The sequence below is a fragment of the Gymnoscopelus microlampas genome, assembly GCF_963454915.1.
Source record: "Gymnoscopelus microlampas genome assembly, chromosome: 2".
In the NCBI taxonomy this organism is placed as follows: domain Eukaryota; kingdom Metazoa; phylum Chordata; class Actinopteri; order Myctophiformes; family Myctophidae; genus Gymnoscopelus; species Gymnoscopelus microlampas.
In genome coordinates, this window is record NC_139939.1 from 32,145,220 (window position 1) to 32,171,718 (window position 26,499).

The 26,499-nt window shown below is 40.9% G+C and overlaps 1 protein-coding gene across 3 annotated transcripts in view; it reads right to left on the reverse strand.

Moving 5' to 3' along the window:
• Positions 1-1,501: 1,501 nt before the first annotated feature.
• Positions 1,502-26,499, reverse strand: part of dok7b (docking protein 7b) — a 37,090-nt gene continuing 12,092 nt past the window's right edge. Inside the window, exons 7-14 of one of the 3 annotated variants that reach the window (XM_084046615.1) lie at positions 19,901-20,011; positions 18,289-19,157; positions 16,939-17,010; positions 10,798-10,846; positions 10,494-10,655; positions 10,165-10,230; positions 6,288-6,488; positions 1,502-4,969 (exon numbers count right to left, since the gene is read on the reverse strand). In XM_084046615.1, coding sequence (XP_083902741.1) covers positions 4,833-4,969; positions 6,288-6,488; positions 10,165-10,230; positions 10,494-10,655; positions 10,798-10,846; positions 16,939-17,010; positions 18,289-19,157; positions 19,901-20,011 — 1,667 coding nt within the window. In that variant the 3' untranslated portion in view covers positions 1,502-4,832. Of the gene's footprint in view, positions 4,970-6,260; positions 6,489-10,164; positions 10,231-10,493; positions 10,656-10,797; positions 10,847-16,938; positions 17,011-18,288; positions 19,158-19,900; positions 20,012-26,499 lie in introns of all 3 variants that reach the window. The other 2 variants (XM_084046614.1, XM_084046616.1) reach the window with 2 other exon arrangements.

The window sequence follows — 26,499 nt, forward strand, 5'->3', positions numbered from 1 at the left end:
CCGCATTAACAATGCATGGGGCGCTTAAAGTTAAATATCTCCAAAACTACAAATGGTTTCAAAGTAAAACATCTCAAGGATGCATGTCCACAGTAAGGTGGAATTTTTGAACTGTGAAAGGAGTTTCTAGGTGAAAGTGTTTTTTTGAGGTCCCAAAACCTTCCATCCGCCTCTATTATAAATCTCTGAACTTTTAAAGGAGTACAATTCTAAAACTATGCAACATTTCAAAGATTCCTTTTCAGGCAAACATGTCCACAGTAAGATGAACATTTTAAAGTATGAATGAGGTTACTAGGCGTAAGTATGTAGTTGTAAGCCTGCCTTTAAATGTCCATTGCCGCATTAACAATGCATGGGGCGCTTAAAGTTAAATATCTCCAAAACTACAAATGATTTCAAAGAAAAAATCTCAAGCATGCATGTCCACAGTAAGGTGGATTATTTGAACTGTGAATGGAGTTTCTAGGTGAAAGTGTTTTTTTTAGATCCCAAAACCTTCCATCCGCCTCCATTATAAATCTCTGAACTTTTAAAGGAGTACAATTCTAAAACTATGCAACATTTCAAAGATTCCTTTTCAGGCAAACATGTCCACAGTAAGATGAACATTTTAAAGTATGAATGATGTTACTAGGCGTAAGTATGTAGTTGTAAGCCTGCCTTTAAATGTCCACTGCCGCATTAACAATGCATGGGGCGCTTAAAGTTAAATATCTCCAAAACTACAAATGGTTTCAAAGTAAAACATCTCAAGGATGCATGTCCACAGTAAGGTGGAATTTTTGAACTGTGAAAGGAGTTTCTAGGTGAAAGTGTTTTTTTGAGGTCCCAAAACCTTCCATCCGCCTCTATTATAAATCTCTGAACTTTTAAAGGAGTACAATTCTAAAACTATGCAACATTTCAAAGATTCCTTTTCAGGCAAACATGTCCACAGTAAGATGAACATTTTAAAGTATGAATGAGGTTACTAGGCGTAAGTATGTAGTTGTAAGCCTGCCTTTAAATGTCCATTGCCGCATTAACAATGCATGGGGCGCTTAAAGTTAAATATCTCCAAAACTACAAATGATTTCAAAGAAAAAATCTCAAGCATGCATGTCCACAGTAAGGTGGATTTTTTGAACTGTGAATGGAGTTTCTAGGTGAAAGTATTTTTTTGAGGTCCCAAAACCTTCCATCCGCCTCCATTATAAATCTCTGAAATTTAAAGTAAGCTTGGCTGTTAGCCTGGTCCCAGGCTAACTTCACAGCTAAATTTCCATGATAACTAAGGTAGGATTGTGTACATTTTCTTTTGTGAAATTGAGTCATGGATAAACTTATCCGGGGTGCTCTGGCTAAACTAATCTGGCAAGATAATTCAGCTTTCATGAAACCGATTCATCGCTAATCCTGGATAAATTAAGCCAGGATAGGTGTTAAATCCAGGTTTAACCCCTAATTCTGCTTTGTGAAATAGGCCCCAGTTAGGAATCAAAGACAACAATGGACTTGAAAACATAACAGCAATCTTTTAATATTCAACAATATACAAGTGCATACATCATACAAAGGTCAACAATATTTAAAAAATATAGTTTCATATAGTTCCTAATCTTGGCATAAATAAAACCATTCATTATTTACAAGTAAGTCCTGCAGAGGACATCTGCCCTAGTTCCCACTGCTGACCTGAAGCTGTTTTGGACATTAACAAGTTAACTTGGTGACATGCCAGGTGTTCCATTGGCTCATACTTATATGGTCTCTCACCTTGTCTTTTTAAGAACCCACTGGTGGGGAACAGCTAGCCTGGCTAACACTGACTGCATCTGCATGATATGGTATCATTGAGCTGTACCACTATAGGTCTTGGTAGGTTCCATTCATTTCTCTTCGCTCAATCACTTAGCATGTATTTTAATCAGGGCCGGCGCGCCCATTAGGCAGAGTAGGCAGTTGCCTAGGGCACCACTAGGGGGGGGGGCGCCAAAAAAAAAAAAATCCCTAGGGCGCGAAATTGCCTAGAGCCGGCCCTGATTTTCATTGGTCTTCATAATTAAATATGCAATGCCCCATCAATTAGCTACACCCCCACCAGAGCACGTGAGCGGAGCGGGTGGAAATGCCGCTCGCCGCTCCAGGGGGCTGGTTTCACGCTCGCTATACGCTCATGTTGACCCCCCCGCGCTCCGCTCCCCGTTGCTCTGCCGCTCACGTTGATTTGCGCACCTCTCGCTCCATGCTCCGCTCAAACCCGGTCGCTCAACAGTAAAAAAAAAAAAGAAAAAAAAAGAAAAGAAAGTAGAAATTCTAATGAAATCTCGGTGCGCTGTGCACTGCTGGATGTCTGTGTGTCTCTGAGTCCGTGCGACCGGGCATGCTCAAACATTCGGTGCGCGGCCCCCGCCGGGGCGGCCAGGAGCGGCAGGCGGTCCTCGCTCTGAGTAGCGCTCCAACCTTTTTATAAACCAGCGCCGCGCTCATGTCAAAATCGCGTCGCTTCGCTCACATGCTCTCTGACCCCCAGTAGAGGTACTGAATAAGCAAACAGGTTTATGCAAGTGGGGGCACACTTGCAGTAAGTCTGTGTTTGTCATGTTTTCAGCTGAAGAAATTGTCGACATGTCTCACATAAGCACTTTTTTCATTTGAAAATACAACATTTTTGTGACTACTTAGTAGATAGTAAAATGAATAGATGATCGACATACGGTATGGCACTATGGGTTCAGGAGGCCATACATAGATTGTGATTTATTCAATTCAACATGGAGGAATTCCAACCAGCATAGAGTTGGGGCCTTCCACATTCTGGATGCAGTCTGGAGTCGTGTTGGCCAGGCTAGGGATGAGCCATATGAAACATATTAATGTAACTATTGGCCAAATCAACATGTTAATATCAGAAAGGACATGAGAAGCGGGAAGCCGGGAACACACTTTTCCATTAATCAACCATTACATTGACCATTTTCACACATTGGCCATTTTGCTCTTAGCCTACATCATACCCTGTCTAGGTGAGGTTTCCCACCACCAAATATGGCCACCGTTTGAATATGGTCCATTGCTGAATACATTTGTGACTTGTACTAGAGATATACAGTATCTGAGCAGCTTATTTCAACAGATTACTTGGCTTTGATGTGGAATGGTCGCCTAGATTGCTGGATCTCCTGTCTACCTTAAAGCGGCACTTTGTACCTTTTTTTTATGAATAAAATGTAATTTTGTCCAATGTGTATGGTGGAGTATGTTAACACATTGGCTGCCAGAATTATGTATTTATTTTCTACAGTAGACTGCCAGACTTTTTCAATGAAAAAACAAAAGTACTCAGGAGCCGAGATACAGAATTTTTAAGTTTTAAGTTAACAAGGAAGTGGATGGGAGTCTAAATCTTCGAAAAATTAAATCTCCTTGGTCTTTGGGTCAAATTGTTTTTTTGTTTTTTTTAATAGAACGCAGATCTGCGTCTTTGGCAGCCTGCGTTCTAAGGACTCAATAGAACGCAGATCTGCGTTTTTGGCAGCCAATGTGTTAATAGGTAGGCTGGTTGGTAGGTAGGTACTTATTCATCCCTGGGGGAAATTCTGGGATAACGTATACAATTGGGGTGGTTGTTATCGTCTCCCAGCTATTCCATCCTGTTTCTGGTTTGACACAAGTTTTGACCTGAAGGTCAAGATTCAATTTATCCCCTGAGCAAGCAGGTAGGCTTAATGGTCAAATTTGAGCACTTGCGCAGGAGACCCGGGTTCAAATCCGGGGTAGAAGAGGAAAGTTACATAGTGCAGCTTTAATGTAGGGAGGAGGCTTTAGAAATCTCCAATGTACCATTCAATTTCTCCTCCAACTTGGAATGGTTTCACAAACTGTTCGGTAAATACTGTGAATTAAATCCAAGACTTTAAGTGTCCCCTCGGCATATCCAAACTTTATAAACAAACACAGGGGGTCTGTCTTACTCCAAAATGTAGATTACAAGTTATTTAGCAACTCGCCTTGAGAGATTCTAGTAAGGCCGATGCAAAGTCAAAATAAATGTGAACTTTTGTGTACTGGTAGAAGTATAGGACATACACATAAGCATGTGGATAGAACTCAACTAGTGTTTAAATGTTAAGGGGAGGGGAGCAACACACCAAATATATATTTTTGAGTTAATTTATATAAATAATTTGTCTATGCTGAAACAACATTCCTGGTCATATTATTGTTATGAACAGTTTATGTGCAAGTGTGTAACAATTACCAAACTATCTTCCCTGTCCTTGATATGGTTCAGTGGTGCCCCTACTGGTAGAAACCTCCAGCCAACAAAGTGTGCAACATTTGGGCTGATGTTTCCTCTTACTTTCGTCTTAGAAAACGTAATCAGTATCCAAAATGTTCACGGCTCCACTATACAGGTGGTGATAGTCTCTCCACCCTCCCTCTCCACTGTTGCTCTCTCAACACCCATTTCATGGTATTTTCTAAACGAGAGGGGTGGCAGGAGAGGAAATAAAACGGGCGGTTACAGCACCTTTTATAATTTTCTATGCAACTATATGGTTTTCAAAGAGGCTCGACGGAAATTCTTACCAGTACTCAAGGGCACTCTGTAAAACGCAGAACCTATTTTTGGCCGTCCTCAAGAGGTGGTACTAACACAGAGTTCTGGCCTGGGAACCCAGAACCCAAAAATGTTGAAATAGCCTGACCTTTTTATGACTTAGTAGTAGTTCTGGTTTATAATTGAAATGTGAACAAAACACCATCAGAGAACTTCACAGGTTCAAGTTTCAGGTTATGGAAGGTCCAGGGTCACACTTTGTAAGTATTACTGAACAAAGGCGAAGTCAGTTTGGTGCAGCTCTCCTCCGGTTCTCCAGCTGAGGCAGTCTGTCCTCTCGCCCCTGGGCATGCTCTGCCCCAACTCTCTGGGCAGTTTCCATGGCAGCAATGTCAATGTGGGCATACCTGATGGAGCCTCCTTCTGGATGGGAAGAATGGGGAAATTTGAGGTTTATGAACTTTGTGTGTCTGAAGTAAAGTATATTATAAATCAGTGGTTCTCCACCTTTTCTGATTCAGGGCCCACTTAAACATATCAAAGGCGTTCACAGCCTACCCATCTGTGTTAAGGTGGGTCAGATGGGTGGGCCGTGTGCATTTTGCCATTTTCAGATCAATCAATTGATTGTGTTCCGGCTTGGATCAATGGATCTACATAGTATACTTTAAGTTCCTATTTATTGGTATAACAATGAAAACACAATCTTCAAGTATTTAAACAAAAAATACCATCACTTTCCTTTAAAAAATAAAATGTAATTAATATTAATGTTATATTGATATTATCATCACTCAATCGTAGTGTTGCCAATTATTTGTGGGCCCACTTGCAGTATCCTCACGGCCCACCAGTGGGCCTCAGCAACCCAGCCCACAGGTTGAGAACCACTGCTACAAATAATAATTATGCTTGACCAGTCACATACACACATTGATTCAGAGAAAAACAGGCACGTTGATCATTGGCTGTAATGGCTTGAAATGAAGTCCATGACAAAAGTTCCGGGAGGAGTTTGTCATATTTTTTGTCTACTAACGATTAAAAAGTATTTTAACAGGAACTATTTGGTGATTATTCTGTTTCAACCTTATTTCTTCATCAGCACCCATTTTGTTTGATTAGATTTAGTCTAGATTAGTTCGATTTTTCAGATCCCATTCTCAATTCAATTCAATTTCAATTCAATTTTATTAAAGTGTCAAATCACAAGTATCTATAACTGCCTTCCAAAGTTTGCGGGCCCTGGGTAGGCAACCCGGCCTGGCAGAGACCTGTGCTGTGCTCCAAGGAGCACACTTTTCTAGTTGTTTTTGTTTTTAATAAGAATAACATACCATTTAAAATGTTTCTCCCAGTTGTGTCCAATGTATATGTATATTCTTTGTAGCCTGTCATGGTGTTAGTAATCATTTACATATTTGGACTGGTAGCTTCACTAATGATGGAGTTAACTGCATGCCAAGTTAATTTCTGTACAACCCTAGTCACACCAAAAATCCATCAATAACAGCTATATGGTAATGTACTGTAATGTAAATAAACAATTGACAGTAATGGACAGGTGTACAGTTTAGGAAGTTCGCCGGGAGATGGGAAAGGCTGACATATAGTAAAGCAGTTACCAAAGAAACCATATAGGCCATAAAACAAAGAAGAAGCAGTCAGTAAACAAACAATTCCAAAATTGCCATTTAGGACATAGTGTTCTTACTGGGTCTGCACAGCTCCAAAGTGTTACCTCTCACAGCATTGGCAGGACTCAAACCAGAAGCTGTCCTGCGCTCATGCAGATCCAGTTCCATGTAGAGAAGCTCTCTGTTGGCTTTAGCTGCCATGGGGCTAATAGGGATGTTGACATAATTAGCACTGTTGGTACTGTACAACCTAGTGGCCGGGGAAAAAGAGGTAGGAGCTTCATGGGAAGACTGCAAAAATGTCCCTAGAGCAGAAAGAGAAAGATATATTGGGTGTTTTTAGGTTCCAAAATGACTGCTGTGGCAGCTTGGCTGATAGAAGATTCATGTAAAGTAACATAGGGCTGAGTGAACAAAGGACTAAAGCAACATTGGGCATAAAGGGAATAAAGGGAATATAGCGGAGCAGCTAAGTGCTACGATCTTTCAATTTATGATAAAAGCGTGAAAATTGGCGTGAGCAGTCTCCATGGGTCACTTGACAAGAATATTGTCTGAGCCATTTGTAATTTCAAGATGGCGGCCATTTTTCAAGATGGCCGACACCTTAGTGGGCAGTTAAGTGATATGATGGTTTATTTGGTGATACAAGCATGAAAATTGCCATGAGCAGTCTCTGTGGGTCACTTGACAATAGGCCACCCACAGCTATTTGAAATTTCAAGATGGCGGCCATTTTTCAAGATGGCAAACACTTTAGTGGAGCAATTAAGTTATATAATGGTTTATTTGGTGATACAAGCATGAACATTGGCATGAGCAGTCTCTCTGGGTCACTTGACAATAGGCCACCCACAGCTACTTCAAATTTCAAGATGGCGGCCATTTTTCAAGATGGCCAACACTTTAGGGGAGCAATTAAGTTATATAATGGTTTATTTGGTGATACAAGCATTACATTTGGCATGAGCAGTCTCTAAGGGTTGCTTGACAAGAAAACACTCCCAGCCACTTGAAATTTCTATTTTCAAGATGGTCACCCCCTGGATCCTCAAAAGACATTTTCTCATAGAAATGTACGTTTTTTTTTCATTAAGGACGATTATTATTATTATTATTATGCTGAAGAGTGAATATCTGCACTACCAGGGCACACTGGTGATATATCACTGCTGTTAAACCTCAGAGTGGGGTTCAATGTCAGCTAATTGAAAGTTAGTTATCCCAAATGCTGTCTAATTTACCCCAAAACAGTTAGATAGCCGCACCTGAATTGACAGGTTGTGCCAGCGCGGGAGAGCCTAGCCAAGGTTAATGGGGTTTTAATTAACCGGATGGTGTACAGATCGCATGGGATTTAAATGGCATTGGATGAACGATCGGACTAAGTGTTGGGTTAAGGCACAAACTTAGTTGTATCCCATACATCAAAGTGCTTGGTAAAAGGTGGTAAAAGGATAAACCCTCTGCCTCTGCCTATGCTGCAGACATGGCAGAAGCCATCATAACAGTTGTGAAAACTAACTGGGACAGATGTTTCATTTGTCAGCAGGTCACCAAGGAAAAACTCATTCAGCCAAGTTTATTCAACAGAGAGCACGATCGTACTGGTCATGATACCATTGCAAGAAATGTTCCATTATTTCATAAGATCAATGCTCTGCCTATCTTACTTAGTCCAACCCGACTAGATGAAGGTGATGGCATAGAAAGCACATTGACAAGAAACAGAGCAACATATCATTCAAGCTGTTCAACAACACAGAGCTGGAAAGGGCCCAAAAGAGAGCATCTACATCTGCTGAAGACACTGAAGATACCAAAGATATCCATGTCAAGAGACTAAGAAGATCTAATGTATGACCGGTCCAGTGATGTCACAACTGTGAACGAGGCCAGGCTTGATCTCTTTGCCAGAAAGCAAAGACGATATGACTTGATCCTGCCAACTCAAGCAGCACTCAAAGAGCATGCCAAACGCGCTTCTTATGAGGCTGGATACGTGTGGGGACAGGCATTGAAGCGACCTCCACAAATGCCGAGCCCATCTGACTGGGGATGGGTGGAACAGGACGAGAAGTGGAAAGTCTTCTGGACTCCACTTCCACCTATTGCGGAGAGTTGTTGGGAGTTGACCAATTGTGGGTGCACCAAGGCATGTACTGGAAGGTGTAAGTGCTTCAGATATGGACCCAGTTTCACATGCCTATGTAATTGCCCCTGCTAGAACCTATATTTGCATGTTTATTTTGCCAGAGTTATTCCCCGTTGTCCTCTGTGTTTTCAAGGGTAGGCCTATGGCTCGGCTTCCCCTCGCCACATCGGCGCATCATGTTTTACTTTGTATCTAGTCTATTACTGTGTAATTTTCAGTTGTTACTTTGTAACATTGCTTCCACTACCTTCCACTGCCATATCTAACAGTGAAGCACATTTTCAGTTTAGTTTAGTATTAGTATAGTTTGTCATGGTTCCGTGGCTATTGCCATTCAGTGTTAGCCATTGCTCATAATTTTGGAGCACTGTCCGTTCAGCACCACAACTGTGCTTATCAGCACCACAACTGTGTTAATTTATTCATCTTATTTTTTGTTTCCCCACCCCTTAGTATCTATTTGACACATGTAATGGCTGTTAGTTTAAAAAAAAAAGATATATATTATCCTCCCTTGTGACTGTTACCTTGTCGTGGTAAGGGAGCTTGTGTAAGCCTACCTCAGTGAACACTGAGAGCTATGCCGGTGGGAGGCAACTCCTGACAGGTTTTACCAAACTGGACAGCTTGTGGGCGAGGAGTCAGACAAAACACAGTCAAACAACCTCTCTTGACAGAGCTTTTTGAGGAACCCAATACATTTCTATGAGAAAAGGTATCATTTAAGGATCCACATGGCGCACGGCAGACATCTTGAAATTTCAAGTGGCTGTGGGCGGTTTCTTGTCAAATGACCTTTTGAGACGGCTCATGGCAATTTTCATGCTTGTATCACCAACTAAATGATTTCTTAAGCTTAACTGCTCCACTAAGGTGGTGGCCATCTTGAAAAATGGCCGCCATTTTTAAATTTCAAGTAGCTGTGGGTGACTTATTGTCAAATGACCCACAGAGACTGCTCATGCCAATTTTCATACTTGTATCACCAAATGAACCATTATATAACTTAAATGCTCCACTAAAGTGTCGGCCATCTTGAAAAATGGCCACCATCTTGAAATTTCAAGTAGCTGTGGGTGGCTTATTGTCAAGTGACCCACAGAGACTGCTCATGCCAATTTTCATGCTTGTATCACCAAATAAACCATCATATCACTTAACTGCCCACTAAGGTATCGGCCATCTTGAAAAATGGCCGCCATCTTGAAATTACAAATGGCTCAGACAATATTCTTATCAAGTGACCCATGGAGACTGCTCATGGCAATTTTCACGCTTTTATCATCAACTGAAAGATTCTGCCAGAAAAAAGCATTTAGCCGCTCCACTAATATAGGGCTGAGGCACTGAGGCGACGGGTCATTGTGTCTTCATATAATGTTGAGTATCATGTCAGTATCATGTGACATGATACTGACATGATACTGACCATGATATGGTGCAGCAGTGGCTCAGGGGTAGAGTGATCCCGGGCTCTTCCAGAGTTAGTGTCGAAGTGTCCTTGAGCAAGACACTGAACCCCACATTGCTCCCGATGAGCAGGTTGGTGCCTTGCATGGTTTCCTCTGCCATCGGTGCATGAATGTTTGTGTGAATGGGTGAATGTAATGCACAATCTATGTAAAGCGCTTTGGATAAAAGCGCTATATAAATGCACCATTTACCATTTATATGGAGACACAATGAATATATTAAACATTGGCATAAGAAATCATAAAAAAGTAACACAAACGCCCCCCAAGAGCACCTCAATGCTCCCCTTTCAGAAATATTGCTCCTAGCAAAAAAAAAAGCATAAATAAAATGTAGAAGGTATGTGGACATACTGTATTCATCCAGCCTGAGGTCTCTTCTCTTGGACACGTCGGTCTGCTCATAGCTTGACCTCGGGCCTATGAACAGGATCAAAACGGATTGTCCGTTTCAAATTAGACTCATTAAAGAAACACCTGGATTGAAATCTGCATGGGAAACCAAACATCTACTGCTCATGCAAAGGGGGATGAGCCCCCAGCCAAGGGAGATATTAGGCGTCTCAGGCAAAGATACTCTGCCACATTTACATAGTGGTGTTATGTATAAGATATGGCCATGGCCCTGCATGGACATTCCTGGCAAGTAAAATCGGGATTATACTATGAGATCATGTTCTTACCAGGGACTGATGATTGTCTTTGGAGGCTTAGCGGGCAAGGTGGAGGCGGGGGGGTGGAGGGGGGCAGATAAGAATATGAGCTCTCCGGACTCTCCTGCGCGCTACCAGCATCACAAGCATCACTGCAGTCGTCTCCCTGCTCCCACACTCTGAGACAGATATCTGAGAAAGACCCCAATTAGACTGTAAGTGTATTTAATGGGTCAAAAGGATTGATTCTGGCCATTATTTGTAGTCATTCAGCTTTGCCATGGTTCCCACCGACCCAACAACCAACCACACTCATTCATGCACGTGCACAAACCTGGTGTATGTGCGGTGGGTTGCGACTCTGACGGTGAAAGGTTTGTAACCTAAAGAATAAAATACAGATGGTTACACTCTTCACCACTTTTAAGAGAATGCATGGTGTCAGAAAACAACATTTCAGTGAAAGAAATTTGCACAACAGAAAATTATATATTAAAGAAAGCAAACTTAAAGGAGACACACCATGAATTTAAAAAAAATATTTGATATTTAATATCATATGGTGTATGTCCCTCAAACCATTTTCAAAAGGTTTGAGCCTAAATCAACACTCAGGTATACTCATTCCAAGTCAATTCTCTCAGGCTTATAAAGCACTTTCAGCTACAATACCAAAACGTCCTGTTGGGCAGAGCTGAGGGGTGCTACTGAGCAATTCTGTCTGTCAAAATACATGGGCAGAATGGTTCGTGATGTAAGCATTCTGAGATGGCCTGTTCAGACACGCCCATTTTGAAAATCTCTGAAATGAGAATGAATGACTGAATGTTAAAAAAATAAAATGTTTGGGGTACAAGAGACACTGGGGAGCCCAAAAAATACCAAAAAAAAAGTGAAATTCATGGTGTGTCTCCTTTAAGAGAATGCATGGTGTCAGAAAACAACATTTCACTGAAAGAAATTTGCACAACAGAAAATACTATATTAAAGAAAGCAAACTATTGCATGAATGTATACTGTAAATATGGATGGATGGAAGTACACTGAAGTATGCACATCCATGTAAGTAAATGATCTATCAATCATTTATTGATCTAGATCAAGGGTTCCCAAACCTTTCAGTCCGCGACCCCCCAAAATAATCATATTTGAACTGGGGACCCCCTACCCTGACAAGCACTTGGAATTGTAGGCATTACATTTAGTTTGACTCCGTTCCACAGATAAATTGTTTTTAAATAGCTGTTTGCCGCTTTCTTACATAATATTTGACAATTTGGCCAATTTGGTATTAAAAAAGTCTTAAAAGTCATTAAATTGAACTTTAGAAATGTGCAGATACCCTGTATAGTGTATACACTTATACTGTATGTTGGTTTGTTTGCTATTGAGTGAGAAAACAATGTTTCACATTAACCTAGTCATCTGGGGACCCCCCAAAATAATTTGGGGACCTTATTATCATCAACGTAAGTATAATAGGTGTTACTGTGTAAGCAACACGTTGTGAGTTTGTAGATCGGCTTATTTTGGAGTGTTTAAACTGGCACACAACCAAGTATAAATTAGATGTTAATGTTGCAAGGTACGGCCATTTTATACCTTGACCACTTAAACCGACTTAGTTGATCAGGGTCCCGCAGGGCTCAGTACTAGGTCCACAAATCTTTGCCCTCTACACCAAAACTCTACATCAAATGTTCACTCCACAACAGGGATGCTAGGGTTCATGTGGCCATATTCCACATATTCCGTAACCACTGTATAACTGATGAGCCAGTGCATTAGATTCTTCAACAAATTGGCCATACATGAACCCAATTAGGACTTAGCCATCCCAATTCCCTGTCCCACTTACCATACATGTTATAGATAGTGGAGAACAGGATTTAGCAAGCATTAGGCTATCATTTTGTGTTATACCCTGTGTTAAAAACTGTGGTGCAACCCACTCAGTCATCAAATGACTCATGGCAGAAAAAAAGTAGGCTGTGACCTAAACCTGTCCCGTAAGGTAAAAATCGTAGGTGCACAGAATAGCACGAAAACAAAGCATTACTGAAGACAGAAGTAGTATTACAAGCAGTGATTACAAAAATAACTTAGTAATAATGTACGTATTGAAAGTAAAACGCAGAATTTGCACCCTGAGATTCTGGGGCATTTAAAATGTGTTGATGTCTAGAAGGTTAGTGGTCTAGATAAACTGTTATTCCAAAAGGGAGACAATATAGATATTTGAACTGAACTCAATACCCCCAATGGACTATGAAGACATTAGTAACTTATATGTTGTGTGGGTGATGGCTGATTTAAGCAGACACACATGGCCTGAATCCAAATTGAACTCTGAGCTGGGTGTGACTGCACACTTGTTGTGCATCGATGTAATCAATGTAATCGATGCACGCAGAATGAACCAGTCACCCCCTCCCACGCTCGAGATAGAGAGCCTCTCTGTCATGACAGCATGTCCATCTGCTATGGCTTGTGACATCCTGCCACATGCCACTCTCAAGAAATGTGTTTGAACCATATACAGCAGTACAGTACCTACAGTACCTAACCTGTTTACCTAAGTGTCATCATTCATATTGAGTATATAGTTCATTTGATATTTGAAATGATTAAACATCGAAATAATTTTAGATTAAAATTGAAGAAAATAAAAAAATGGGTAAATTCATGTTTGTTTAATTATATATATGCACAAGTATTGATAGTAGATGATTTTTGCTTTAAGAGAACATGTTACTTTGTTAATTTATATGTTGATTAAAACAGGTGTATGTGGATGATTAGAATCAGGTGCTGTCAGCAGTGTGACAGAGTCAGTCTGTAAGTTTGGAAGCAAACGGTTTTGTAAACCTGACCCAAATGAAGTTCTGAGAGAACCTTATGTGAAACCCAGCCATAGCATATGGCAACAAATCTATAACCTGTGAAATACATTTAAAGCCACGGTATACGGTTCACTTAGTTCTTGTACTCGAAAAGAAAGTTCTGAAAGTTAAACCCTGCAGACCTCAGGAGTCTGTCTAGCAACACTTCAGTTCACTCGAGGCGAGCCACTGAAGCATTGTGTACAGGTGGTTTTACCACAGGTTTTTTTTTTGTTTTTGTTTATATCAACCTCCCACGTGCTTTGTTATAATTTGTCGCACCATTTCTGGTGAGAGACGCAGTGGACAAAGCATGTAGTATCTCCCTCCATTTATTAATTACCATCTGGTTGTGTTTGTAGTTGCTCAGAGAGGAATTATCCTCAGCCAACTATGTACAGTATATACATAGATAATTGCTCCGTATGGATTTTAATGTTGCTGTCGGGCAGAAACCAACTAACTCAATTTTTGAGCTTTTTCATTTTTTTCCATAAATCAGTGCTATCGAATACCCTTTACGTCTGTGTGTTGGTTAAAAACATATTAATTCAATGAAAAGTATTAAAAAGCGCTTCTGACAAAACCAGCTAACTCCACCAAAGGGGGGTGGAGTTAGCTGGTTTTGCTGACTCCAGGCTCCACCCCCTTTTGACCTCCAACCTCATTGTGAATGATGAAATAAACCGTTTGTTTTTTCATTTTCTGAAAAACAAACATTTTGGAGTTAGCTGGTTTCTGCACGACAGCAGATATATTATGCTTTTAATACTGTAGTATAGTTTTATTATGTTGGTTAGTGTTTTTTTATAGTGACCTGGGTAGGCCTATCTGTGTATTGTGTCTGTATGTTGTTTTTTAGCCACTGCACTAGTGTTCCAAGTTCCAAAAGGAAAATAAAGTACTTTGAACCTTTCTTCAAAACAGTCCATGGTTTGTTGCTGGTAGATTGCAGAAAAAACTAGAAAAAGTGCTCCTCGGAGCACAGGTCTCCGCCAGGTCAGGTAGGCTATTGTGGCCTCCTGGTGGCGCTATAATAGGCCAACGTGAAAAGGGTGCCGTTTCTTCTTAGGCCTTGCACGACAATCGGACACTGACTGCATTCATGATTTGAGGCATTTTGTTAAAAACATGTGTTTCGCTCAATTAGACCTGTTGGTGGCGCTATAACAGGCCAATATGAAAAAGGGTGGCATTTGTTTCTCAACATAGTGTGAATGTGCGTGCAAAGTTTGAGCGCAATTGGACGGTGCGTTCATGATTTGCAGAATTTTGTTCAAAACAAGCTAATAATGCAAACTTTAGATGTCAATCTTAAACAATCAGTATGGCATATGAAAAATCAAACACATCCGTCGTGATCACATGACTATAAAGATAATGTGTACCGATTTGCGTGAAATTTGGATAAAATTGGAAGGAGTAGTATAAAAAAATGTGTTTTACACAAGTCGGCCTCCTGGTGGCGCTATAAAAGGCAGATGTGAAAAATGCAGGGCAAAGGTTTTTCCTTGACCTATAGGGAGTGTGCATACAAAGTTGTACACAGATCGGTGCAATTATAGGTAAAAACACGAATCGGCCTGTTATAGCGCCACCATGAGGCTGATTTGAAAATGTTCAAATGGTACTTCTTCCTCGGCCTAATGGGAATGTGCGTGCAAAATTTCACGGAAATTGCATGCTGTGTTCATGATTTGAGGCATTTTGTTCAAAACGGTGTACTCCTGCAAACTTTGGAAGACATTTTTAGCCAATCAGGATGGAATTTGAGAAATATGAAAGACCCGTTTCGTTTAATGACTATAGAGATACTGTGTACCGATTTGTGGGATTTTTGGACAAAATCTGTAGGAGTACTGTCAAAAAATGTGTTTTGCACAAATCGGCCTCCTGGTGGCGCTATAACAGGCCCCTGTGAACAATTTGGGGCAGAGGTTCTGCTCTGGTATCCAGGGAGTGTGTGTGCACAGTTTGGCTGCGAGCAAGCCAATGGTGCCGGAGATTAGCTGTACACAGACAGATCGAATGACGGACGGACACACGGACACACGGACACACGGACGGACGGACAGGGGGTAAAACATACTCTCTCGCCATGCCTTTCGGCCTGGCGGAGACAACAAAACAATCACCAGTACATTATAAGTGTCTGACCAATCACATACGATGTTGGGTAGTGCAGGTGTTCAGCTAGCTGGAAAATCTTGGAGATACAAGGAGTGAACCGATGTTCGGCAGTACACTGCCAACGTTCTTTACATAATTTTTTTGTTATTGCCCATTTGCCCCACCGAAGCATTACACCGAAAAGTTATCTTTCAGTTGGAGTTTGCCGCAGCCCTAAGGGAGAAGTGCGGAGCCTAATGAAGCACAATTGAGGACTATCCCTCGTGTCTAATGAGAGGGGGAAAGGTCAACGCACCTTCATCCAACGCACTTTACAATGTGCATTATATTCATTGTGGAGGCAACCATACAAGGCACCAACCTGCTCATTGGGAGCAATTAGGGGTTCAGTGTCTAGCTGAAGGACAACAAAAAGCCAAGATGAGCCAGAGATCAAAAGACCCCCTGAGCCATTATTGCCCCAAACAGGCTCTCTAGGGCTGGCTGCCCATTGGGGGGTTGGGGGGGTCATCAAGAACTAAATGATAAATGGTAAATGGTGCATTTATATAGAGCTTTTATCCAAATCGCTTTACATAGATTGTGCATTACATTCACCCATTCACACACACAGTCATACCAACCTGCTCATCGGGAGCAATTAAACTACCATAATAAGTTGGACATCTGCGCTCATTAGAATATTTTTGCGCAGTTGGAATGTTTTTCTGTATTACAGCCTCTTGAGTGTTTTTGGAAAGATTTATGTTTTGTTTGGTAAAGTGCAATCTGGGACCAAGTGTGGTTGTTATTATTCAAAGACAGATTACTCAAAGCCTGTCTGTATCTTTCTCTCGCAGAAGTGTTCCACACACACCACCCCTCACATTAGTACATTTGTTGAATTATTGTTTTCAAAACCATTCATACATTATTTATATTTTGTGTTTTCCAGTGGTTAATACAAAGACATCAAGTGGGCATTGAGAGTCTGAACCTACCCTTTCCAAGTGCTATGTGTTCAGACATGCTAATTAGTTTTGTGAAACAGTGTTTGCTCATTTTTTCATTTGTTTTGTAAAATGTCATTGTGTTTTGCACCGTATACTGAATACAACTGTGACTTAATAAATTAGTGTCCCCCATGTTGATTGATTTTAATATAATCAATCAATAAAATACAAAACACCAAAAGTAAAATGTCATGTTTTCACAGGTGTCCTGAAATCAGTCCCACAATATACAAACCAACCACTGCTCAAACTACCATTGCATTTCTACTGCTCAAGAGTTTTTATAATATAGTTACTTCCCCCCACGAATTTCCCATGGCACATAGGGTAGGGATAGATTTGATTCTGTTAAGACTTTTCCACACTATTGCACCTGCCAAAAAAATAAGCTTGCTTTAGGGTTTAGCAGTCAAACTGCATAACTCGTGTTATGGCCTTGTGAGTCCTCAACCAAAATAGAAATCATCTTACCTCTGTCAAGCCTCTATTCCTCGCTGATCGCCACTGCTCTGCGGTAATGTAGTTGTCTGCAACATGACTGCACTGGATGGGGAGACAATGAAGTAGTGTAGTTCAGCCAAGGTCAGTTGTTCAATATAACAAGAATACATACAGAATGAGGACTTGATAATGAAAAGTAATGGACAGTGTAATGACAAAAAGTTAAAGACTTGTTAGTCAATGTCTGATGTATAAATGAGGGAAACAGTAGCTCAGCCAGTGTAACTTGGCTGCAGACAGAAATGGGTGGACAAAGAAGAAAGGAGAGGATTCAAAGCGGCAGAATGCAGAGGTTTAGAAATGGACTGAGAAAAGCACTGGAGGAAGACAGTGAGGACGAGAGGGGAAGAAGAGGAAAAGTAGTTTGTAGTTTGGACTCTTATGGTCCTTAATTAACCTAAACAGTTTATCAACCTTTTTATTTTTAAAACAGAGTTTAGGGATAACTTAAATGATGTATATACTATAATTAACGGTTGAACGGTTAAAAAGGTTGAGAATCACTACACTAGTGAATGCTCTGCATGCTGCAGCTGCAGGGATCCTTCTGTAATAAGCTGTATGTTAGTGATCCTGGCTGGACATAAAATGTGGGGCATGATGTCCTCTCACCAAACTGGCAGACATGAAAGGTTTACAGTTTTGACTTGTGTCATTGGTTACAAAAATCGATGACACAAATTGAATAAAGTGAACAAGTGAATAAAGAAACCAAATTGGTGTTGTACAATGTAAGATTCTTATGGCAAAGTATCTCTACCCATTTCATAACAACTTCGTTAGCTTCCACCAAGATCTTAGCATGCATACTGTAGGCGCACATGATACGCTACATGGTTAGGTCCTGTGTACATGTAAAACTTTGAGAAGACATAAGGGAGGATTAGTTTGTGTGGGTACTGGAGGAAGAGATTTGCATAATGATTTGCAAACCGTTTGTTCCATTTAATCCATTATATATCCTTGACCACTTAAGCCCTATACTTCCTCGAACGACGAATAGCGAGAATAGTCGATGTTCAAGCTCACAATGCATCATGATGCAACATGTGAGCTTGTAGAACTGCCAGTTTTGCTAATTTAGATTATTTTTTACATTTGTGAAAAATGTCGCCTATATAATCGCCTACATAAATGCACAAAATAGGAATGCCAGGGTGAAAGGAAGTTAATATAAATAAACAAATGAAAACTTGTGAGCTGGTAGATATTTTCTTTTACAAACCACCACACTTTACATGATTTTGCAGTAGTTGCTTGGTTGAGACTGCTTTTATAGCTCTACCTGAAGAAAGGGACAGATCATGGTTCATTGGTTACCTGTGTTATTTCACAGACTGGACCATCTGTGGGCACTGCTGGCCTGGGTGTGCACCTCTCCACACTTGCCACAGAGGGCGCCCTCTCACTGCCCCAGGAGAGGGAGCGGTGCATGGTGGCTCGACGCTCAGCCACAACCCGCTGGACTGAGGGTTCTGCAGGACTGTTGCACAGTCCAAGTCCCTGACCGCCACCCCCACTGCTTGTGGCCCGGACCGGGACGTCCTTTAGGCTTTGGATCATTCTCCTGGGGACGTCGTATTGCAGCATGAGCAAGCTGGGGCTCTGGTATTCCTCACTGTGTCTACGAGGGGCGCTAGAGGCACTTGAGCCAGGTCTAGAAGGGCAAGAGCAGGAGGCGTTATCAGAATGATGCTTTGGAATATCTACAGATGGAGGAGGGGGATGAGGAGTTGGAGGAGGAGGAAGAGAAGCAGGCGCAGCGGCGTGAAGGCTCGCCACGGAGCCAAACTCTTCCCCTCCACCCTGACTGGCTGTGTCCAGGCTTCCTGTGTAGGATGAGAAGCTTCCGGAGTAAGACGATTGGCTGCCTGTCACAATCCCAATCCCACTATCCAGTGAGCTCTGTCGTCCACTGTCAAGGAGTCCACGAAGCTGTTGCTGTTTGGAGGACGGGCCAATCACAGAGCTTCCCATGACAGCGGCATAAAGCCTCTCATCTGGATTGGTCGACCCCTTTGCTGTGGAAGGACCTGATACTGTCTCAGTGGACAGGTACGACCTGGAAGCAGCCTCCGGCCATATGTAAGGCCGGCTGCCATAGCTAGCGTCTGACTGGCTGGAAGAAGAACTGGAGATGCTGCTGTGGTCGTCCCCGGCGACAGAGGTGCTGCAACTGTAGGTGGAGGCTGTGAAGGGCAGTTATAGGTTATAGATGGATTGATTGATACAGAGATTTGAGCCCAGCCACTACGTCTTTTATGGCTACGCCACTGCTTCTACAATTGGACACATTTTTAATTTTCTTAATATAAAAATTAAATGAACTATAAACAGTTAATTATCACAGCAACCTTGCACACTATTGAATGAGCCGACTGATGTATAGTTGACACTGTAGTTCAGTGGTCCTCAAAGTGGGGTCCAGGGACCCTCAGGGGATCCCCAGCTAAATCACTTAATATAGCATATATTGACATGAAAATGTTTGAGATCCACTGCTGCACAGTAGTTGATACTACAGCAGCCCACCTAAAGTTGACTAGCCTGGGATCAATATTTTCGGGTTTCTGATCCGGTCGGAGCGGAAATAACTTTACGTCATCAGACCACTGGAACCAACGGCGCCGTGCACCTCCAAAACGATTCCCCTAATTTAAAACTTGTTTAGTTTGGAATAATCGTTTTGTTTGCTATCATAATCGTTTGGTATGTCCATTTTTTATTCTATGTCGTAGCATGACTAGTGAGACTAAACTAATTGATATGCACTATGTGGGGAACAAAAACAATGTGACACCTACCAGAAGCCACCACCGGAACCATGATTCTTTTTTTCCAAACCGGATCACACGGCTAGTTTTAGAACAAATACCAGGCTTTCCTCCAAGGTGGAGAGTCGAGGTTAAAAGTTGACAGCTTGGGGTGTTACCTGTGCTGCTGGGTCGGCTGCACTGGGACAGCATACTGAGTCTCTTCTCCAGTTCTGATGCCTCCTCATTGATCTGCTCCTCTGACGATGATGGGTTAGCACTGGGATCCACTGCGCGCGCGCGCACACACACACACACACACACACACACACACACACACACACACACACACACACACACACACACACACACACACACACACACACACACACACACACACACACACACACACACACACACACACACACACACACACACACACACACAGAGAGAGAGAGAGAGAGAGAGAGAGCAGGGAAAGAACAACTGTCTGTTAAATCCTTAGATCCTGGTTGATCCCATGGATCAGCCAGAACAACATCAGTATAAGCCCTTCAGGATCTGTAAGCATTATGTATGTAGACAAACACGCCCACACACATATTCCCACATGAAGGGTGTCCTGGATCACAACATATTTCTACTGTATGTTATGTGTCATTCCATATGTAGACATTTGTCAGCCACAATTTGCATCTTAACATGTTTCCTTTATCTTCTATTAACTTTGGTTGTACTGTACTGTATAGATGTATACTGTATGTTGATTATAAAAAAATACTGTGCCTTGCTCCACACACAAAAGGAACGTTTTTCTTCCCTTCAATTCAACGTGCCGCCTATTCATTCACATGCAAGGAGTTCTGGGACACAGCTCTGGTTAGACATTACTCAAGACAACATTTATTTTGCTTCATTTGATTAAAATTCTTGATCTAAAACAATAGGAAGAGTAGCTGTTTGTGTTCAACCGTTTGTGTTAAAAACAATTAAGGAACAATTAAGGATTGATTGTTCATTATATTTAACTAAAATGTATTCTCAAATCAAAGCTAACATATGAAGTATTATAGGTTTTAATATTTTAAAAATAATTGTATGATTAGAATTAAATGTAGGTGGAGCAAACCCATCATTATTCATTTGTTGTATTTTGAGCTGATAATGTGTTTAAAATTTCTCAGAATTCTTTTTTAGAGAAAAAACATAAGCTGTATACTTCCAAAACTGCTGAGTCAATCTAAACAAGTCATAATAACACATTTTGTGGCTCTGATCCTCCTACTTTAATATGAAATTAAAAACAAAAATGAAAAAATGCTACAGGCCAGAACCTTTGTCTCTAAATATATCTTATCATGCCTCCTAATTACAGAGAAGGGAATATTTCAAAACTAATTAGAAAGCATAGAATCTCAGACCTACAGCTAATTAAGACTGACTAAGAATGGCTACAATAAACAAAAATACGTAAGAATGCCAAACAGTTTTCTGTTGAATATGACTCATGCTATTATGTAATTGTCATAGCATGAAAATAACTACATGCTATGGCAGCACTATCCATTTCACTCAGAGTGTAAATATAGACCCAAATGCACCTGTAAGGGTGTAAAGATTGTAAACACAGAGGATTTCACTGTATTGCATAACACACATTGGAGTGTTATAGAGTCTCTGTACAGTATAGAGCAGGGGTGGCAAACTGGTGTTTCGGGGGCCAATTCCGGCCCGCGACGTCATCAAATCTGGCCCTTGAGGTGATTTGAAAAAACGGCATTTAATACTACCTCTAATGGAAAAAAAAACGAGATAGAAAAAAAAAAAGGCAGAAAAAACGCCAGCGCCCGCCAGTTCCTTACTGAGGCTGCCTGGGGGTTGAATACTGGACAAACTTGTTATGTGAGAACAATGGCCAAGCTGTGAAGCCACAGCCAAGGTCATTAACATACAGAGGACCAGCACCATTCAACTCTACCTGTACTGGAGAGAGCGCTTGTTCAACAGCATCACAAATCCGGTAAAACACCGTTGTTTGGAGAAGTATATACCAGTTGCGTCTCTCATTTGGAGGAGTAGAGAGTGGCTCCATTCCTCCCCACACCCCGCCCCTCACCTCCCCCCACTTTGTAACCAGTGTTGCTGTTCTAATCTTGAAAACTAGAATCCATTTGTCAGAGGGTGTGACATTAGTAGGATAACCAGCGACAGTTAAGAGCCTGCGCAGGGCAAAATAATTAACACCAGCTGTGAACGCTTGACTGTGTGTGTGTGTGTGTGTGTCGGTGTGTGTGTGTGTGTGTGAGTGTGTGAGTGTGTGTGTGTGTGTGTGTGTGTGTGTGTGTGTGTGTGTGTGTGTGTGTGTGTCAGTTTTAGTCCGTTTTTTGGTGCGCAACATAGCCCTCGTTTAAGTCAATTGCTTTCACCCGCTGTTGCTGTGCGGAGAGTGCGCAACAGGGCATATCTCCGCCAAGCCAGGGTGACCAACAGGCCCATGAAATTCATATGCAGGCATAGTAGCCAATTAGAATGAAATCTGCAAAAACTGACTCATATACTGATACAGAACCTATTGGCTATATATTATCGTTGGAAATCTTGCATGTTCCTTTTCTTATTATTATTTAACCCATTTAGACCTGCTGCCACCTATACGTTGTTATACCTTTGAATCCGGGAGCAACCTCTGTGTCTCATTAGTTGTTGCTATACATATAGCAACATCATGTTGTATAATGTTTTTAGTAAGAATTTGAACATTTTCAGAAATCTTAGGTTAGGTTTTAGAAGGCGTTTTTAAAATCGGCCTCAGGTCTAAATGGGTTAAAACAATTTAAAATCGTGCAAATAGCCAAAATTTCAACACCAAAGGCCAAGTGGCCTTGCCCCTAAAATGACGAAATTCCAGGCCTGAACTGCAGACATTATATTGCCTTTTGTTAGGCTATTCAATGTTAGTTTTAATTTCTTGAAATCATATTTATTTAATTTGCAACTGTATGGCATGCTAAGGTTTTGAGACATATTGTATTATATTACTACACAATAGTAAATAAATAATTCTAAAAATATGCTTTAAATAACTGATCTATGGATTATAGTTATGATAAGTGTTGCCATAATCATGTAGCTCTACAACAGAGGCATAGCCATGACAGCAATGGTACAAAATAATATTTAAGAAAATGTATATTATATATTTTTTAAATAATCATTTTCAGCCATTCGGCCAAGGGTTTCCTATATTCGGTATTCGGTTTCGGCCAAGAATTTGATATACTGTATAGCAGTGACTCAGGTGTAGTGAAGTAGAAGTAAAAGTACTGGAAATACTCTAGTAAAGTAAAAATACCTCAAATCTTTACTTAGGTACAGTACTTGAGTAAATGTAATTAGTTACTTTACACCACTGTTGTTCTATGAATCTAATTATTTAACCACCCACTTCAAATTGAATTATTCTACTTAAAATGGTTTATTATTATTATTATTATTATTATTATTATTATTATTATTATTATTATTATTATTATTACAAATTGCATTGTTTGTTTTTAATGTCAATAATTAAAGTAGCTATTCTTCTTAATACATTTAAAAAAAAAAGTGATATGCATAGTTAGTAGCAGTGTCTGAGTGCGTGTGAGCGCGCATGTGCGCCCGCAACTGGTTCCGGCCCCCATCAAGTCACCATTTGACCAATCCGGCCCTCACCCCAAAATGAGTTTGCCACCCCTGGTATAGAGACACACATAATATTTATTTACAGAATTGTTACAATTTAGACCTTAATGCGTTTCATACAACATGTCAACTGGAAAGGTTCTTAAACGTTTGTGTAAGTGGTTAGATGCCTTGTATCATTTAATAATGCAGTAATTAGTTATTACAAACCAGTTAACATTAACACTGGTCCTATTACAGGCATAATTACAGTATCATCAATCTAGAGACACAACGGGTAGTGAAATTGCTGTCTCTCCTTTCTCCTAATGGCTTGAGCCTGATTTATAGAGTTGTACGTCAGCGTCACGCACCAAAAATTGCAGATCTACAAGCTCACAAAGCATCACCGTGCGTGACACCCGTGCGCAACTAAGTTTAACTCAGGCTGTAGCATACCCAATGTGCAATTCTACCGTCTGCTTGTAAACTTAACATCTCCAGCATGAGGTTACGGTTACGGGCACCTTGACATATCAGCCTCTGCAAGACCCACCGTTTCATGACACAGCCTGCCAAATCACCCACCTAATACAGTCTGGCCTACATCCACCCAGGCATGTATGAGTACTGTAAGCACGCGCGCACACACGCGCACACACACACACACACACACACACACACACACACACACACACACACACACACACACACACACACACACACACACACACACACACACACACACACACACACACACACACACACACACACACACAAGGTGTCAACAGCCTAACCCCTGGCTAACTGCCCACGGCCTGTTGCAGCTAACTGCTAATACCCACCAATGCTGCCAGGTTTCTTCACTATGCTCCGTGAGGTGTCGGCTAACATTTGCTAACTTTGCCAGTTTACACTAATTATAGCTCCTTCACAGCACTGAATGTCTCAGGGTTGAAAAAGGACCCGTTGCTGAATGACGTGCTAAGATAATCAAAAATGCAAGGCCCTTTGAAGGGGGTCTGACTTCACACAAAGTGGCCATATCCAAATGTTCACTTGCAACCAAAATGTTAACCCATTAAAACCGGGAAAGCATCTGTGTCATTTGAAATGTTTGCGTTGCCTATTCAAAAATAGCAGATTGAACATTTTTGAAAAATCTTGACAGTGTGACAACTACTGATTTAGAAGGCATTTAGAATCGGCCTCAGGTCTTAATGGGTTTACTAATGCTAAACTATGTAGTGAACTGTGACAGGACATGATCATTGAATTTATCTGCAGCTTGAACACTTAACCCCCTATACTTACAGTACTACAGTGTAAAAATCTCGTCGGCAAAAATAGACGATCTATACGCTCACAACACGGTGCATTACGACACATTGTGAGCTTGTAGATCTGCTAGTTTTGGGGAATGTAGCCCCCAGAAAAGGGATATGCTAATTATTTCAGAAAGGGGGCATTTGAACTATAAAGGTAGACAAAGTTTAGCTCAGTTTAGGACAGCCCCTGGAAAGAATAAATGTCATGTTTTTTTATAATAAAACAAAACAGTATCATGGTTTAAAATACCAAGTTGTGTATTAGAGTATTGTATACTGTATATTCGTTTATTCTATGTGAAAAGTGAAAATCATTAAGTAAAAGAAAAATCATAAGTGTAGTGGACATGGCCTAGGCCCTATAGGGGGTTGGACCAGCAAGTAGGTGACTCCAATCCGATGATACATCCAATATCCAATAATAAATAAACTATTTGTATGGGAATCCCTAAAAACCAGGCTTGCATTGCGTCGTCTTGTCAAGCTAAGCTAGCTACATTGAATGTCGATGTTAGTGAACTAAGATAAAAGCAATAGAAGCAAAACCGCACCCTACTGTAACTTTACTATTAGTTAACAATAACTAATAAAGTTACACAAAGGGAGCTATAGTGTGGGGTTCTGCTTTTCCTTTGATCTCAGTTCATTTTGGGGCCAGCACCTTCAAGAGGTCTTTTGGATGTGCGTGACTTTGATCCTGAATGTTAGAGAACCAAAAAAAAATGTCATATAAATATTCAAGTACTATTCAATTTTGAAATAAATGATAACTGCTTCCAACCAAATTGGTATGCAACTCAGACAGAGCACTTGTAGTGGCCTTGGGCCTCACTCTTGGTGTAAAAAGTCATGGATTTCTTGTACAAAACATTCTTTATTTCAACAAAGTCAAAAGTTGAAATAACCTCAGGTGAAACACCTCTATTTTAGAAGATTACAAAGTGCTTTACAACAAGAATAAAAAAAGTTCTGCATAACACAGAAAAACATACCATGGAAGAGAGAGTAAAGTAAACAAATAAAACAAAATAAATATCAAATGTGACATATGAAAATGAAATAAGCTAGAATAAGAGTGGTAAAAAGGAGATACAGCAGAATAAACACTATAAAAAAAACATTTTACACTGAAATGTAACTAGAAGCCTGGCCCTGTAAGGCTTTAAAAGTCATAAGTAAAATCATAAAAAACAGAGTTTTATACAACAAAAAACAATGTTTCCCAAAGCAAGCTGGCTTTATCTTTGTGGCAAACAATTCAGACAACTTAAAATCTGCTATGGGTCAGTTTACAACCACTTGTCCCTATTCTGGGGGCAAACATTCAGCGAAAATAGCAGATCTAGAAACTCACAACATGGCGCAACGTGACATGTAAGCTTGGATATTTTCGGGGAAGATTTGGTGTCGAAAAAAAGGAGCTGACCTAGACCCTGGTCAACTAGTATATACAGTATATGGTATTAATGCTGAATGAGTGGTAATGGGGAGTATTTAATAAAGGTCCTGATTGTGACAGCAATGATGTGATTATTTTCTTTCCCACTCTCTCTAAAAACTTAATACAGTAGAGCATTACTCAGAAATGCTTGTGATATAAACAGTATGGTAAAACATGCACACGCACACATACAGCCCTTAAGCCACACACTGACCCATACACTGACCCAGAGGGGCTTTAAGCATGTGATGCTTCCCCTAGCCTGGCGCCAACACACACACGCACGCACGCACGCACGCACGCACGCACGCACGCACGCACGCACGCACGCACGCACGCACGCACG